This window comes from Manduca sexta, chromosome 27 (assembly GCF_014839805.1).
Source record: "Manduca sexta isolate Smith_Timp_Sample1 chromosome 27, JHU_Msex_v1.0, whole genome shotgun sequence".
Taxonomy (NCBI): Eukaryota; Metazoa; Arthropoda; class Insecta; order Lepidoptera; family Sphingidae; genus Manduca; species Manduca sexta.
The window spans coordinates 15,779,697-15,798,316 of NC_051141.1; the positions used below are offsets into that span (position 1 = coordinate 15,779,697).

The following is an 18,620-nucleotide window of genomic DNA, read 5'->3' on the forward strand; positions in this document are numbered from 1 at the left end:
ATATCTCAAATGAAATATTGTTGTTAATGGCTCTTGTTCATATCATTTACTCCATATAGAATATAATAATCACTGTTATGTGAAGTATTACAAACATGTTCCAGAGTTACGATGCTCATTAAACGGTTATAGTTAATCATCGACTAGCCAATTTCGGTTTACAAGTACTTAACTACCGCTTTCTGGTTCGGAATACTGCAAATTAAACTAAAATTGTTCTGCACCAACCAGTTTAAGTGACCGCGAACCAACTTTGGCCACTTATCGACTGGGCAACGCTGTATTATTGATTTTCGTACAATATGAAGAGTTTAGCAGTGAGTTCATCAGTTTGAAACAGTTAGTTTCACAAAGTTCGATAAAATATCTTGTTATACTTGACAGGAATTTCCAAATGAAATAAGAACTGAACAACCACACATCGTGGTGACTATATGTTGTAATACCCGTCCTATGTCACAGAGCATCAAGAAATACTTAGTTGGCCTCCCCTTTCTACACTTAGATCAGTAAGAAATAATTATGGATCACAACTATGTATCATTGTGGGACCGCATCTGAGACACGGCGCTTAACTAAATTTACAGTTTCATGGCAACCTCGGAAACATTAAGTAACAGGTTTAGTTACATTACCTGCATGGGAATCCATAACGCGCGGCACTACAATCAACAAAATAAATCATTGTGACCGCATGTCGATCCCTGTTTATTCATAATCGTTTAACTAACAATAACGGTCACGCGTAAACAATTGCCCGTCGAATTCTCCCGTCAATGAAAGCCAATCTAGTATGGTGTGTGAAAGTATTCGGCCGGTAGGATGAACAGGGTTGAGCCAAATTGAATTTTGAATATAACACATACACAAAGTATAGGTTTTTTGTTTTTTTTTTTTTATTACTGTGCTGGGAATCATCTTTTTCCGAACAGTGCGTAATAGAGACGAAGCTGTCTTGTTTCCCGAAGACGTGGATGAAACTTTACGACACTTGGTTGTTATTTTTTTTCCTTGTATGGTCAACGATAAAACTACAAGTACTGCATGATGATTTATCGATATTTGGAATACAAAAACAGTTAAATCTCTTATTAACATTTCTTGTTACGTTTAATATGCTAATTTCACCTGTTTTGAAGTGTAAAGTAAATTTTATTTAATCGTTATAGTAGAATATGACTTTTCTATTTAGTCGGCTTATACATTTATGTGACGATAAGAATTACAAAGAAGTTGTGAAACAGGTTTTTATGGTTATTATTATTATTTTTCAAATATCGCATTTTATCCGGAACCTGTTATGCATACTAAAAACGAGGTTGATGTAAATACTACTAGCCCTTTCCATAAGCGAATGTAAACCCTTTGCGGAAATCTAAAGCGACATTAAGCAACGAATGAGTGAAAGCAGCATATAGGAACATGTTTACTATTCCAAATTCCTAAGCAATATCAAATCTGTGCCTCAATACTCCCACAATAGCTAACACTAGGTCCCACGCACGTCTAAAATGTAGCCCGTCATGTGAGGCAACCCTTTATAACAACTGGCATCCAATTCCAATTTGCAAACTAAACTACGATAGAAAGGTGATGTTCCACGCGACTGGTTCTGACGGCGCGCGTCAAAACTTTAATAACTGCAAATATAACATATTTCCTTTAAACTATTGTTTCATATCGGTCACAGATTCGTTGATTAAATTTAACATTTCAATGAACGATTGACGTGAAATACAAATCATGTGTAACGAAATGGGACATTCGACCGTTTGAAATTTAATAATTTGAATTAAATCGTGATAATGATTGAGTCCATTCATACAAATAAACTCTGGAATGAACATGTCCATTAAAGCACTTCCAAATTAATTTCACAGTGAATGGCAGTATTGACTGTGTATAGGTATTTATATTCCAAAAACTTTAATACTATTGAGTCTGCAAAAGTCAATTAACTAAAATATTGCACTGCAATTACTACGCACTTGTACCTCTATTAATTACTAGAGCTAGCTTATTTAAGTCATACAAGCACTCATAAGGAATATAAACATTAAAACTCATCTAGCATTCACAATAATAATTTGATTGATCAAGTGTTAAAAATAATTATGAATAATTTCTCATAATATTATAAAGAGCTAAAGTTTATAAATACGTTGCTTTGTATGTAATCCTTAACTAAAAGTAAGTCATTATCTCCAAGTGGCATATAGTACTTCTTATTCTGGAATCTTCAGGTGAGCTGGGCCACAGAGCAAAGCTAGCTTAATTCTAAAGTATTGCACATTGCAAAGTTAGGCTAAAATCCGCAACCCGGCAATGGGTAGACACCCTAAAACGTCTATTAAGCCTTTGAATCGGCCCGTTGACGGGAGGTGCGCCTCATGTACTATCTGTGCCGAGATGTCGAGCGCAGGCCTGTCTACAGTTTCCAAATTGATCGATGCTGCGTTATGCACTCGCAAGCTTTGTAGGCACCAGTCATGCACCGATACAATCTCCTGGGATAAGTAATTGTGTCCCATAGATTCCTCGAATATTCGAGTTTGAATATTAGTTTGCATCCTCTATTGTTATCTGCAGATACGTAACGTATTGGAGCGCGGTGATTGAATACAGTTTGTATATAATAGTTTAAAGGATGCTTTCATGACAATTATTGATTCAAATAAAAACTGGTTGATCTCGAATACGGATGTAAACTATTAAAAATATATACGTCTCTTTTGTTTCAAAAAATATCTAAAAGCAATTAATATTATAAATATTTGTGTTTTAAATTTACTTTCAATGCATACTAGTCTTATAGATGCGAACGTTTGGATGGATATTACTCCCGGAAGGCTGAAAAGGTCAAGACGAAATTTGGCAAAGATTAAATTCTGGAATGGCAATACATAGGCTACTTTTTATTCCGGAAAAGCATTTTCACTTGGGCAAAGCCACGAATAAAAGCTAGTTGAATATATATACACTTTTATCGATGCTACTGTTGGATTACATTTGGATCGGCTTCGATTTGATGGACGTCAAGAACTATTTTAGAAAAATCGTAGCACCGCTCCAGGCCGCATATTATTGCACATATTTATTATATACCTCTGGATAATAATAAACGCCTTATGTCTACAAGTCCTATGCTGCCCATACTTATATCGTGTTTATAGTCATTATTACCGTCTCATTATCAATGTAAAAGAATGCAAATGAACCGATAGAATTTCAATGAGAGTTTTCCTCAGCCTAAAACAACCGTCAGTGGCTTCAATGAGCTGCCTCCAGGACCGCCTACGTTCAATTACCCTCACTGTATTAGCATATGAACACTCTAATATATCATTAATCCTTTGCGCAAAAGACGTGCATCTTTCTGTGATAAGCCTAAAAGAATACTGAGAGAATGTACTGTATTGTACTAAACTACTACTGTACTGTACTAAAGCCCGATATTAATATGTTCGAAATACGACGCATATAAAAAGTTATCATAACCACAGACAAGAGTTGTTTTTTTTTTTATATGGAGTAAGTTCGGTGCTAATACTGATGTTATAAACCACAGCAGCCCACGCGCGTCTACAATATAAGAGGAATAAATAAACTCATCGGTGCATCGGCAGCTAGGTATAGACTTTTTAAGTTTTATAAGCAAAAGTTACTCTCAAAAACGTTGCATATTTATTAACGCTAAAGTCACCAAACAGCTTTGACGAGCACCAGCGTGTCATCAAGACACCGAATATCAATCAAGCTTCAATCTTCACGGTGCGAACCAGAATATAATACATTTAGGTCGTAAAGCTATTAACCGGGAATAGTTATCATCAAGATTCAATACCGTTAGTGGACGTGGTAGGTCCTTTATAGACACGGCTTGAATGGACCGCTTAATTGTGGCACCGCTGTCTTCTTTGTCTTAAAGAGCAATGTGATGTAATAGCTTTGCTGTTTCGTATCAAACGTTTGTGCAAATTATATTATGCGCCTATGTACTCGTGTTTCTCAATAAAGCGAAATCCATAATTTCACCGATGTTATATGTTATCTTATGTCAAAACCCATCGGAAATAGTGGAGGTCGTGCAAAACTAAGCGAAATTATTTGTGACAACTTGGAAAATGTTTTGCGCCGACTCCAAAATGGAAAGGGCTGACTATGCTGATAAAAGGCAGACTATCTTGTCGCAACAGGTGGTTACCACTTATTATTGTTGCCATAAAAAGGTCCGTCTCGTCTAACAAACACACCGTCATAACACCAACGAAGGACTCGCGCCCTTGGTTCGAATTGCATTTGGAGCGGCGCGGAATTCCTACCAGTTCTCGCCTGTTTTGTATCAACGTGCAGAAATATTTGCGTAACCGACGGGCCAGTGGCTGCTTGCTATCACAATCACAACTCAAATACAACCAGAGTAGTTATGCGTAGATAAATTTAATTCTAGAATGAATTTATAGAGACATAAACGTATAAGGCTCAGTTCGTAAGGTCGGTAAATCTTATTGTTTTTTATATTAAATATTTGTGATTGGTTAGGTATTTCGCGGTAGGTAACTATGCTGCCGTGCCAGCCTCAAAATCGTTATCTCAAAATAAATCTAAATCTCGATTTTTATGTCGTCAGTTAGCTTAAAGAAATACTCATCAATAGAACACCTAAATAACGGTATCTTGTATAGAGCTTGTTAAAAAAAATCCGTAAAAGAGTTTCTCTATCTGTTTTACATACAAAACTATAAAACTTCGATTATCTCTAAATAAGGTACCCTAACATACCGCTTTTGCGCACAGGACGGCAGTATGGCATTTTATAGACAGAGGTGGTTCTCATCATCATGGGATGGTGATGCCCATGTGCAAAAAAAAAACGGTGTCATCCGAGTTTCTTCTTACGTCTTCAAGACACAATGTTTTCGTAGAATGGTCTCAATAATTTTACAATGTATTCAACAACTGTTTGATATTGCCTTGTGTACATCCAACGTGAAACTACAGATGTATGTAGAACATATCAAATGCCAACATCATATCACTGTATCCCAAAAATGCCGATGAGACGTAACTCATCCTTCAAACGTAATCGAATAGCAGAGCTTTAATACAGCATAGCACATGCACCACAGATGCCCCTGCGGTGTTTAACGAATCCCGCTCCAGATACGCGTGAGAAATTAATGTACAAGATCTTCCGCTTGTACCGTGTCTAGGAATATTGTTTCTGTACTGCTTTATGGAAATACCGTGATATATCAATAAACATTCTCAAAGTGTTTTGTTTTATACACAAGTCATTTTAAATTACAAAGAATTCAAACAGTGATAACTTCTAAATCTGGTTAAAATTTGTTTTGGTCATCATGATTTGAGTGTTGGTAACCAATTCTAAGATATGGCAGCCCTTATGTACCTGTTTGTAATAAAATAGAATCGGTAACTCTACATAGTTTCCGACATAAAGGTTTGTGTGATATTATCACTCATTATGCAAATAGTTAAATACAAGGTTTTCTAATACTGTTCCAAGTTTTAGGTAAAATACGTCGTAATTGTTGAATTATTTTATGTTTACTACAATAACACATATAAAATTCCGTACCTACTTTAATTTCAATTAGGGATAGATTTAAGGAAGACAGCTAGTGTAAACGTTATGTTACGCAAGTATTGTTAATAATGATTTTGTTCTGTACCCTTTTGTTACATAATAATAATAACTACGTCACTTTATTTCGTTAGCCTCTGCGTAAAAGACAAAACGAAATGATATCAAATAATCAGCAAATAAACGTGTACATCAAACACACATCAAGTCTCAAGGAAACATCTTCGATGGCGATTTTGCAAAATCAATATATAAATAGAAAGCAGCGTGTGGAGCGCGGACCCGTCGCACCGGTTGCGCGATGTGCTCTCAAGGCTATTTAGATGCCAATTTCACTAAGCACGCTGGCACCGGCATCCGCCCCGCCACCAGCCATCGGCCCACTATCATTTCTACCACATGCTGAGCAATTCGAATTAACCTATAACTACTATACATATTTTATGACTTCATCAGCGAATGCAATCAAGAAAGCATCAATACACTTACATACTTACAACTTATCTATATTCAAATACATATTATATAGAAGAAGAGAAATGAAACGAGACCGAATGCAGCGGTTCCATGAGCCCTGAGCCAACCCGATAAAAAAAACGAACAAGTACACACGATGACATCACACCAATGGCCGACGGCGCGTCTACAGACAGAGGCGTAAGGTTCTTTATAATGTATGACTCACCCGAGTGGTAGCGACTCTCGTTCCGCGTGAGCCGCCTGTTGGTCCTGCCAGGCGGCGAGCGGAGCTCCGCTCCCGATCTCACTGCGATCCGATACCGATAAAGAACCACACGTACACACCAAACACGCACACACGCGCAACACAACCGCCACGAATATGGAACCGAGGATATTCTGAATTTGGAATCGCGTATAAACACTAAATAAGTAATTATTTGCCTATTGCAACACTCACGCAGTGAAGTTATACAACAACTCTATGGTTCAGCAAAAAATAAACGGCGCAAAGTATTATGCATGTTGAAGGTACGACGAACAGTTTCGAAATAGCATATTTTATATACGATTCCAAAGTCATTATCAATTTTAATCACCATTTATGTTTACAAGTACACACGAGTAAATTAAGGTATACGATAATAAGTCGTTTACAAATGGCAAAAAATGGCGTTTAAAGTTGTTTGTTTTTTTTTTGTTGTTAATCTCGTTGTTGATACTTGTTTGTAGCGACATAAAACATTTAGTGAAACTAATAACAATGTATAATTAAGTAAACATATCAATTAGCGATACAGTAAATACTTTAGTTACTCAGGACACATACAACCACATTTTAACGACCGGCGCGCAACGTTACAAGTAAATTGTTAAATTATATATGTATAAGTGTACTTCTTATACCTAAATATAAATTATTTTATAAAACATAGAATGGATTAACACTTTTTGCAGCGACGTTAAATAAAGGACCGCCCAATAAAATTACGAAAAAGATCTAAAAAAAAACATTACTTGATCTTCCCTTCAAATTGAAGATAGCACCGCTTTGTGGCAATAGGCAAAGTGGTATTTAGTACATATACTAATATTACATGAAAAAGCGCTTTTAATGAGCCTACAGCTATCGATTATTGAACACAACATTCTAAACGTATAGTCCTCCAATGCAGCCTAACATTTCTTTAGCATCAATTAAAATTAAAACCACTAAGGGAGATCTAGGAAAAACATACAATATCGATACTTATGCCGGCTTAACTAATTAATGCCTACATGTGACTTCATAAAATGTAACTTTCTGAATAAGTAAATAAACAGTGTTCAGCCCTCGTGTCTGTTTAATATGGGGTTAACCAACTTAATGATCATAGAACTATAGCAAGATATAAATTAGAAGTTGAACTAAAGCGTACACGGAGCATATAACCACTGGTATAACCTTGCCATTATGGTAGTTATTAAAGCAGGGAATTTTCTCAAATGGTATTTTAACTTGTCTCCTTGAACCGACAACTGTGTTTATTGAAAAAATAAGTTTCAAGAATAATTTACGGTAAACCAAACACTACTTTAAAATCTCTATTTATGTGATCCACTGAGAGATGAAATTTAAAATTTGAAACAATTTAATTTAGCTTTTAGTAATAACTATATTTTGAGTAATAACTCTATCAAAAACATTGGATAAAAAAAGTAAAAAGGCTAAATATAAATTTATAACATGATTCAGTTAATCTGAGAGTCGCGTGTTCGTAAGATCACGAACAATTACAGTAACACGTCAGCGCGTGAATCATAATGGAGCTCAAATCTTAAAGGTCCACATTGAATGTTGTAACGGGCCAAAGGGACAAACTCAAGGGCCCCAATGCGAAATACATTTCTTTAAACTAAAAGATTTGACTGCCTCGGTGGCGTAGTTGTATTGCATGTCCGGTACAATAGCGCTCTGAGGTCCTGGGTTCGAATCCCGGGTCGGGCAAAGTGATATTTGGGTTTTTCTGCTCAGTATCAGCCCGGAGTCTGGAATTTGTGCCCGATATGGCGATAGGCTCGCTCCCTATCACATCATGGGACGGAACATACTTGGCGAAAAGTGGGTGTCCTAGTTGCGCCTCTGCATACCCCTTTGGGGATAAAATGCGTGATGTTATGTATGTATGTATGTATGTAAAAGATTTATACATATTATTTTAAATTAGCCAGGAATGAGCGACGTATAAATTAGTTAACAATTCACATATAAATTTAATAAACGGTCTGTTGTAAACGATGTAAACTAGTTGAAAATTAAACTGTTTAATAAACTGATATAACGTGAACAATAATACTGTCTCGTTGCATCGGTCGACACAAAATTCGACTACACACAAATTCAGCAGAATATTATCAAAGATAAAGTTTTCAAAAACGTGTTTCGAAACATTTGATGTCGGCATTGAGGAAAGTTACAAATTAACTTTTATCGTATTACATTTTGACGCAGTTTAAATATGTTTGCATTGTTTATCAGTATTTAACTTATATCAATTAAACGTTTGTCTGTTAGTTACATAAGTATGATTTTACAAGATATCACTCAAGACGGGAGTATTGAGGCTGTTTTAAAAAAAAATCCAAATAAATATATTAATTTCTTAGACACGTTGGTGTTTAAATTATGATCGTCATATCAAGTCAAAAGGAGGCAACGAGCAGCATGTCATCTTCGCACTTGACCGCCTTACGTAACTTTACGTGAATCATCATAACACAATATACTCATACTAAATTATACACACAAACGCATACTCAACCTATTTCTATACGTAAACACTGGCAATAAAAAAATGACATTTTATTTTTGTACGCTCATTTGACGTTTAATAATATAGTATATGTCGATTGAAAAAAAATATTTTTCCTCAGCGCAATGGAAGCCTTTAAATCAGCTGAAATCGAAGTGGACGTGGTGAGACTCGACTCAGATATCATCGACGAACACCTGAAGAACTCCACCGCGGTGCTTCACGATATATTGTCTGAAAACGTTGGCGAGATGGGGCACGTGTGCACCGTTTGCGGCAAGATCTACAAAACGAGCAATACACTGCGCGCCCACTGCCTGTTCAAGCACCCCGACGATGAGTTAGAAGGGCATTGTAACTCTTGCGACAAAACTTATCCCTCCCTCCTGAGCCTGAAGAAGCACGTTAAGTACATGCACCAGTATAGTCACCGCTGCAAGGCTTGTTACAAGACATTCGAGACGGCAGAGTTGTTGCGCGCGCATCATGAATGGTGTAGTAATGTGGACACACCGTGTTCCGCTTGCGGGAAAATCTTCAATTCCGATCTGGCTCTTCGCAATCACATTAAGTATAAACACCCGGACAGTGATTCTCATAGATGCGGGCATTGCAAGCGCTCATTTACGACTCCTCGCAAGCTGTCAAATCACATGGCTACCGCCCATGTAGGAGGAGAGATGACTTGCCTCTGGTGCGACAAGGCGTTCAACTCGACGACCGCATTGCAGAGCCACATACTGTATAAACACACCGACGACAAAGCTAAATGTCCTCATTGTTCCAAAGTGTTCGCCAAGAAAATATTCTTGCAAAAACACATGTCTAGAAAACATATGGGATTGTAGATATAATATGTATATATTTATAATAAAGTTTTTACATCTATTAGAGTTCTGTTTTCTATTTCACCAAACTGACACTTATCTGTAACTAGATAGCAACAAATACCGCTGCTGCAACAAACAATGCTCTTGTGAAGACGCGATACGTCTAATTGGTAACAGCATTTAAGCTAATTGTATAGCGCATTGCTATGCCTTCGGGCAAGAAGTAACAAAGACATAGACCGGGTATCGGTTTACATCGTGCCAGACAGCAGCCGACTTAGCTATGTGCCTCTCATGGTGGAATTTAAGTTTGTGTTGTCTAATTACCACTAAAACTCAATTCTGACTTATTCAAGTACCGATAATTATTAAAGACTATTGTTTAAGTAAGTACTGTTAGATCATAGATTAGTAGAATTATATGTAATGAAACTATTATAAAAAATAAATGTACTGACACTCTGGTCTGTTATGTCTTCTATCGACAAGACGTATTTTATTTCGCATTACCTATATAAATTTCTGATTTAATCTATTTAAATTAATATTTATCAAGTACCGTTCTACAAATAAAATATTGTTATAAATTAATATTAGACTTATTTGTATTAAATACATAGTGTGGAGACCAACTTACACTGTAGTTAATTGCTTTTTTAAAATCTGACTGAATTAAAGTTGTTAACTCATTACTAAAAGTTAATCAGTGTCTACAATAAATTTTCATTAAATCTGAATACATTTTTTTATAAGACGCAATTTTTTTAACAACGCGGGTTATAGAAAGATAAGCCTCCTGGATTATTCGTAAACGCCCTTATAACCAACAACTCATAATTTTTCAAGAAACCATCTTAGGAAACCCTTCAATGAGTCGTACAAAATGTTTGTCAAGTTACTTCGCAGATGCAGATGTGTTTAACGCCAGCCACGATTGTCCTGTCAGATCTATTGACTATAGCCAAATGGGTGTTGTTCATTGGGAATAGCGATATTGCTGTCACGTGGCACACTAGCGTGACGGAGCGTGACTCGCTGTTTCTATTGAAGATCGGTCAACATTTGCACGTTCTGTATGCAGAAAAAAGTTTGAACTGTTTATTTGTTTAGACAAATAAAATATCTGTTACAGTGAAAACATTAGTTATTTGATGTGATACAACAAATATTTATGATTTTAATTTTAATTTTTATTTTTACCAAAAAATTTAAACCACCTTCAAAAACTGCTAAATAGCAAAAAATAATTTAACAGGTATAGGTAGGTACTGGGTACCAATTTTGGACCCGGTGACTAATGACAAACAAAAATATAACGTCGAATTTTTTACCCCTCCGTTTTTTTTAAGTCGGTTAATAAAACTGTAATATTTAAAAAATAAATGTATCAATATTATTTTATTTTCTACTGTGTATGTCCTATATCTGTTGTAATTTATAACATTAAGAAATTAGCGCTGCGAACCGGAGTGTGGAAATAAAGGTTCGGATTGTTTCTGTTACAATTGTTTCACTACTGGAATTTGATTATTATTAATGTTAAATGAGCTATAATATGAGCACTAATTTAAAAAAAATAGAAAACTATAATAAACCTTTATGTTTATTGTATACAAAAACTTAATTGTACCTACATGTCCCGTTCTGATAACCTAAATACGACTTGCTCGCAAGCGCCTGATTTACGTAAAACGAATTTGGGGGATCTCCAGGACTCAATTTCATTTATTCAATAAAAATGCAAACCTCTAACGCTGTGCTTAGTGAAGAGGTCAATGGCATTGTATTTTCTCACAAATCCTGTTTACTATAATCGTATTGCTAGTACAAATGCCATGGAAGTTTAGTTCTTTAGCTGTTTAAGTTATACTGCTCAATTATTTCATAGTTGTATGGGCTTATATATAATTTAGTAGATATAATGTTTTATCAGAATCCATGTTGCTTTATAATGTTGTAATTCATTTATGTTTCTATTTGAATATGATTCCAAATTTTTTACAGGCATTCAATAGTGAAAACAAAATATATGACATATAATAAATGGAAATAAGAGTGAAATAATCACAAACAGTATTTTAACCTTATATTACGTTAAAAATTAAATTCTTGCGCGAAGATGAGTGCTCGGGCACCGCCAATGCGCCGTCTAATTTCACAAGATTTTATATTACGCAAGAGAAAAAGTTTCAGACTATTTGCGTTCGAATTTTCTCCTTACATATAATATTAATTTTAAACTGAAAGCTAAGCGAAGACGTGGTACACAAGAATCTAATCTAATCTACCTCTAATACGTTAATGCGGAAGTTTTTGAAAACGTCTGGATGTTTAGAAATTTGTTAGAAGTACGTTCAGAAACGAGCAAAACGGATGAAATTGGAATTTGGCACAGGGATTATATATATTGTCCTATTCTAGTAATTAGGTTAATTTTTATCTCAGTAATTTCCTCACGTAGGAAACATTTTCTTTTTATATAAATTAAGCTGGGTTTGTCAAACTCAAAAGGCACTATGGATTACTACAGTGATTTAGGGATTTTAGTAGCGGGAAAGGCTTTACACGCGGGCGATACCGCGGGGACCACTTAATAATGAAATAAAAGTATTAATTCGGATAACGAAGCGAAAAACGGTAAGATTTAAACACAATATAAAAAAAATCATTCCGTTGAGTTAATAACGTTCAAAATTTTAACGTGGTAAAATTTTTTTTAAATTAAAATGTTAAAGATTGTCAGTTATCATAGTACAAAGAGTATGAATGTCAATGTTGCATATTCTTAAAAAATATATTACGTGACTTGCAGATCGCTCAGTAGATCGTAATTGTAATGTATGGCTCTATCGTGACCCTGAAGCAGCAGATTAAACTACATAACGCTAAGATAAATCTACAAATTAAATTATAAGCAACGCTATTTAGTGCCTATAGTAAAGGCTATCCCTACGCAACTAAGAATCGCCAACAAAAGCTGTACTGGAATGCTAGATCAACTCATCGAAATCGACCCGTCTTAAAGGTCACCGAAAAGCAAACAATTCATTTCGATAGACACGCACGAAAGTGTGAATGACCTTCTAACTGTATGCATGTTATTCACCTTAGTTCGGACGAAAATTAATAAGGGTCAAATTTGGGCCAAAGTTTTCATTTTCTCAATGTGCCTTTGAGGACACCTCGGAGTCTCCTAGGGTAGATAAATGTGTCTTACATAGATAAACAAAAATCAAATATTAGTGGAGTCTTTATGGCAGTATATACATGTATAGCGGTATTACTATTCGTTTGTAAATTTTACGGTTATACATAAATTACTTTATGAAGTAACAGATTAAGCGCGCGTTGGTTGTCCTTGAATATAGGTAATAGTCAAATTGCGCATAAAGAACGCCTATCATCAAACTATGCCGCAGAGCTGGCTAAAAACAGCACAATTATTTATATCAACATTCTTTCAAAACATTAATTTTGTCCCTCAAACGACGGTTTAAAATCTGCACCGACCAACTCTAATGGAATATCGCAGCACTAAACTTTGAAGCTCTGGTATACTGTAAACACAGTATGCGTGAAATTCACATATGAACATTGACTTGAGGTATTCCTGCAAGTTGTATAGCAGTGAACTCACAATTAAATTAACAAACCGCGCCAGGAATAGGGATCTACGCTTCGAAACACTGCTGAGACCTTAAGTGAAATTAATTTCCAATGTGAGTGCACTACCGAGTTAAGCTAAAGATAGAAATGTCGCAGTGGTAAAGCGAGGTTGTGGCTGGAAAAACCACTAATCATGTGTTTTCCACTATTTAAAATCGGATAGTGTGCGCCAGACGTTCGAAAATCATGAAGAGACTTATTTATTAATAAAAATCAAACCCCACATGAAACGTTGGATTACTGCTGAATGGAAAATAATATAAACCAAATTTACTCAAGGCGCGTACCAGTTATTTCTATTACGATCTTTCAGTTTTCGTAAAGTATTAATATTCTGATTTCGGGCATTAAATTTATCAGATGCGAAAATATGTTCGTAGTATACTACACAATTGAAATCAATTATATTATATAAATTATAATTTATTCTTAATAATAGTAAATTCAAAATACTTTTAAATATCAGTCTTCTTCTACCAGTTGTTTAAGCACTCCCGACGTGAAATTAAGCAACACACTTTTTTTACTTCCAAGCATGTCTAAATCCTCTCCGAGGTCTTTACTGGGTACAACGTGTCCGAAAATTTTAGATAAAGTGCGACTTGGAAATCGAAAACAGATGTAAGAAAATTGCATAAAGCCGTTGCTTACAGGTCTGAAAGGCGAACAGTCACATCGGGTGACTCTACTGACCCTAATCGCCTCACATACCAATGCATACTAACAACGCCATCGCGAACTAAGAAATACAAAGTACCACCTTGGAACAATAGAATGTAATATTCATTACAAATTCCTAAAATGTCCAAGTGTCAGGCTAAATTTCATGCGGCGAACAGCGAATTTAATGTGGAAATTAAACTGTTCTATCAAATATTACCTCCACCAGTTTTGATTGATTTAATGTAGCCTTTGAAATTAATTACGCTGGTTAGTTTCGGTGTTTGTGTGTAACCCAAGTGGACGTCAATTTGTGTTACGAATTACTTTAATTAATATAACACTGTTATGAGTGTTCATGAAATATATAAAATAAAAATTTTGATAGTGAATTTATGAAATGACTGGCCAAGTAAGCGTGAAATATCTTGCTTGCAATTTAACAATATTTATACACAATTTTAAAGGTAAAATAGCCTCACTTAGTCTCAATAAGTGAGGCGCGATATAATTTTAATCTGATAAACACTCCTATATTACGACGTTTAGCGTATCCGACTATTACTAGATCAATCTGAAATGTCAGTTTGATGTGTGGAAGTCTAATGAGATTCACAATTCAACTGTCATCCCATTTGGTACGACCGCAGCCCATTAGCTGCCGAAACCCTCACGTGGTTACCACAAAACATTACCAAACTATTTACCTTAAACTACACGTCAGGATTAATTCCCGTTCTATTATGGATTACGCTATCGATATCATTCATTCTCAGTGATCGAACAAGGCTTATCCGCTACAGCATTGTAGCGTCACCGTAGATTATTTACAAATCTCTTTAAGAGTGTAGGATACGGTTAAAACAGGTATACACATCCTGCAAAACGATATTGTACGCGATTCATTTTCCTCGTAGTTCAATTAAAAATGATTCGTCTATGTTTTACGACATCACGGGTTAGATCCTGGCAAAAAAAAATGACGACATAAAATAACTTTCATACCATACAAAAATGTTGACTTCGCAGATTGTTGTACTTATATTTTGATTTCTATATTCTACAGATGTGTTCTTTATCATTATCTGGCTACTTAAGTTTTGGGAAAATACTGATATATTCCACTGTGGATAATAACCTGATATGATAATAATTTCAATTTAATAACGCGTATTTAGCAAATCAAATGTTATCTATTAAAAGCCACAGTTTTACGAAATAGATCGGCCGCACGATTAGGGTCTGGTGTCGGTTAAATATGCAATAGTTACGGACAGACCACAAAACGTTTGGCACAACCTTATAAGGAGAAGTGAATAAATCTAGTTTGAAAACTTATTATCTTAGATTCTAAAACTTTATTAGCATTAACTGGTTCGTTTCCAATGATCAGAGATTATTTGCACTGTACTAAATTATTACGTAATTTCGCGTAAATTGCAAGCGTTTAATAGTACTAAACACTTATTTGTTAGAAAAATCTACTGTAATCAATATAGGTAAGCTATTTATATGTTTATAATTATCCGTATTTTTTTTAATAGTTGAATAGAATTTAATAAAATATTGGATATTTGATTATACATATACAATTATACATATATACATATACAATTGTTAATGAAAACAGCACTTTACTACAAGGTTTTCTAAGCATAGATGTAAAATAAAAGAATGTAAGTTTCGAACAAACTAAATATTGATAAAAAGTTATTTTAATTTTAGATGCCCCAAGGCCGCTACCGCTACACAAAGAGAATTTGTTGGTGCGGCAACATCATACTGTCAGTCCGAAATACTCTTACTATAATCGTATTTAACTATATATAAGATTATAAAAATAAATCCAAAAACTATAACTGGGATTTGTGGTGAAAATATATGTTTTTAATAAGAGATTTTTGACACAATAAACAAATACGAATATGCGGTCTCACTCATTAACACGATGTCAAAATGACTGCGTATCCATTCGATTCCATTAGCCAATGTGTGCTGATAGCGGCCTGAATTGAATTAATAATCGCCTTAATAATAGTATTGTTACAGGCCCACAACATAATTAGAAATGCATTTATGGAATAGCATAGAATAATAAATCGCCCACTTAAAAATACTCATCATGGTTATGTTTAAGACCAATATGGAGAATACACATCAATGTATTGAAACTATCAAGAATATTATCACAAGATAAAATTTAGTTAAATTTGTACAAGTTGTAGATTAACTACAGTACTCCTAGCACGAACTAACGCGTTATTGTATCGTTATCGTAAAGTGTCTCCGAGACAGGCGCGGCTTGCGGTGGCGGGCAGCCGCGGACCGCCAAGCGCGGCCAAGTATTTCAAGTTTCAACGATATAATCTCATACTTTGTTTTCATCCTAATGTTTTTATAATCGAGGTGTGATCTATCATATAGAACAGGATAATATTACATTGTTTCAATCAAAGTTTCTGATTTTGCTACATTTTTGCGACACAAAAATTTGGCTGCGGCCAGCCGCGCGGTGGTCGCGTCATGTCCACAAGTGTTTGAAGACTGCCTACATTGCTAGTGAATACAATTGGCCGCCACTGCCACTGTCTGTAAGACGTTAATTGATCCGTTTAGGTTATTTTTTGTATATAAATTTTACTAGAGCTCCGTGAGCGTATTTGGAACTAAAATACTACAACGCGATTATGCGCGTGTTAACTTCTAATAGTAAATCGTATAATCGTAAGATGTGTCAAAACGCGTGGAAACGGCAGCACGTGTAGTGTCGTCAAAAAATAAATAAAAATGTTAACTAACTCGACACGAATACTATACTATAATGCGCAAATTCCTGTTAGGGGTAATGTTCGTTACATGTCACGTGTTTTACGTTTCGAGCCAATGGCGATGGTGTATATAACACGAATCACACTAACCTACCGTCGGATACATGACAAATAGATGCGAAGTTAAAGTTCAATAAACATACTCTCGCCACTGCTACTAAATTATTACCAGATAATAATTAAATAATTTGACTGAGCAATACAAAAATTGTGATTTTTTTATTTAACTTTAACTTTTATTTTATTTTTTATGACAACTATATGAAATCTTTAACTGTAACTGCATTCAAAAGCATGCAGGTTAACGTTGCATAATTGTTTCGACTGTCGAGTGCTAATCATCCCTGGTCAGTCGACATGCGTTTGAATTCCACTCCGCTTGCCATCAGGCGCAGTAGATTCACTTAGCGGTAAATGCATAAAAATACATTTCGTCTCTTAAATATGTAATTTATATGAATTTCCGGCGACCGACAAGTTATACAAAGCACAACTAGCTTAATAGCAATATACTAACTTTAAATAATAAAACATGTTAGCCAGCAGCACGGCCGACATAGTAAATTAAATGTGAATTAACTATTCAGTAGTGTTGAAATAAATTTTGGAACTATTTCTACAGTTAATCGGTCTTGGGTATTCAATACAAGGTCACTTCCGTAGGTACATATACATAGACTGTTGGAATATTACAAGAATTTGCATTATTCGGTTTGGAGATATTAAAATATCTTGATTTAAACACGTTGTCATAAGGTGACGTAAAGCACGTAGCAATATCCTATAGGTCGAAATGTTATATTTCCCGAAGTTGATGCGAATCGTTCAAAACTTTTGTTTGGCTTCAGTTAAATCTGTCGGCCCACCCTCAACAAAGTTTTAGTGTGGAGTTTGGACCGCTTCGTATCTACGTCAGCAATAATTGCAACCTTTTTTGCAACAAAATTAAGATTTTACTTGATCATCCCCTACTTCTTATTTCTTAAGAATATATGTTATATAATAGGAGTAGCTCGTTCTCATTACATTAATTCCAGAAATTTATAAATTCAATTCAAACTCTAATTGAAGTAAAAGATTGACCGCAAAGTAAGCAAAAAGGCTCCCAGACTCGACACGCCTGTCTATTAACTTATACAAAATAGCCTCAAGTACCAATTAATTGTGTCAAAACTCTGGTCAAAACAAATTAAACCTAAAATGTAAATGAGTGACGTCTACTATTTCGATCTATTACCGCGCACCCAAGCCAATTTTGAAGGAAATGGGAACAGAACATTCACTTCTCATTGCAGTGTCTACGTTCACACCACGACATTTTAAATATTAAAATATCCACGGCTGATACATTTTCACAGTTATATTTTCTTATAAAACGCTATACAAATTTTCATGAAAAATATCAAGATGTAAAATTTTAAAGACGGGCTTATGATACAACTTTAATCCGATCAATAAACGTCTCCCGCATGGTCAAGCATGCGATAGTATAGAGGAATTAAGCTAACAACTAGATCCCTCTAAAGGACACGGAGCGACAAAAGCAACGAGTCAACATGAAATGTTCAGTTTGAAACTTCAACATCGAGACGGTTACAAGAGAAACGGACGGTATAGGTTTACTGTGAACAAAAGTAATGTTTGCAAATATTGGACTATCTGTACAGGGTTAGTTGGGGACAATTCCTTTTTCTACTATTTAGAGAACATCTTAGCAGAAAAGCGCGCGTGGCGAAAAAAAAAAAAGAAAAAATAATTGGGTTCATACTTTTGATAA

General features: G+C 35.1%; 1 protein-coding gene across 7 annotated transcripts in view; it reads right to left on the bottom strand.

The window, feature by feature from the left end:
* The window catches only part of LOC115439919 (disco-interacting protein 2), a 167,116-nt gene that overhangs the window by 44,661 nt on the left and 103,835 nt on the right, over positions 1-18,620 (bottom strand). For 3 of the 7 annotated variants that reach the window (XM_030163998.2, XM_030163995.2, XM_037444064.1), the window contains exon 3: positions 6,294-6,374. The exons of the other annotated variants lie outside the window; for them this stretch is intronic. In XM_030163998.2, the coding sequence (XP_030019858.1) occupies positions 6,294-6,374 (81 nt within the window). The remainder of the gene's footprint in view (positions 1-6,293; positions 6,375-18,620) is intronic. 7 annotated transcript variants of the gene reach the window in all.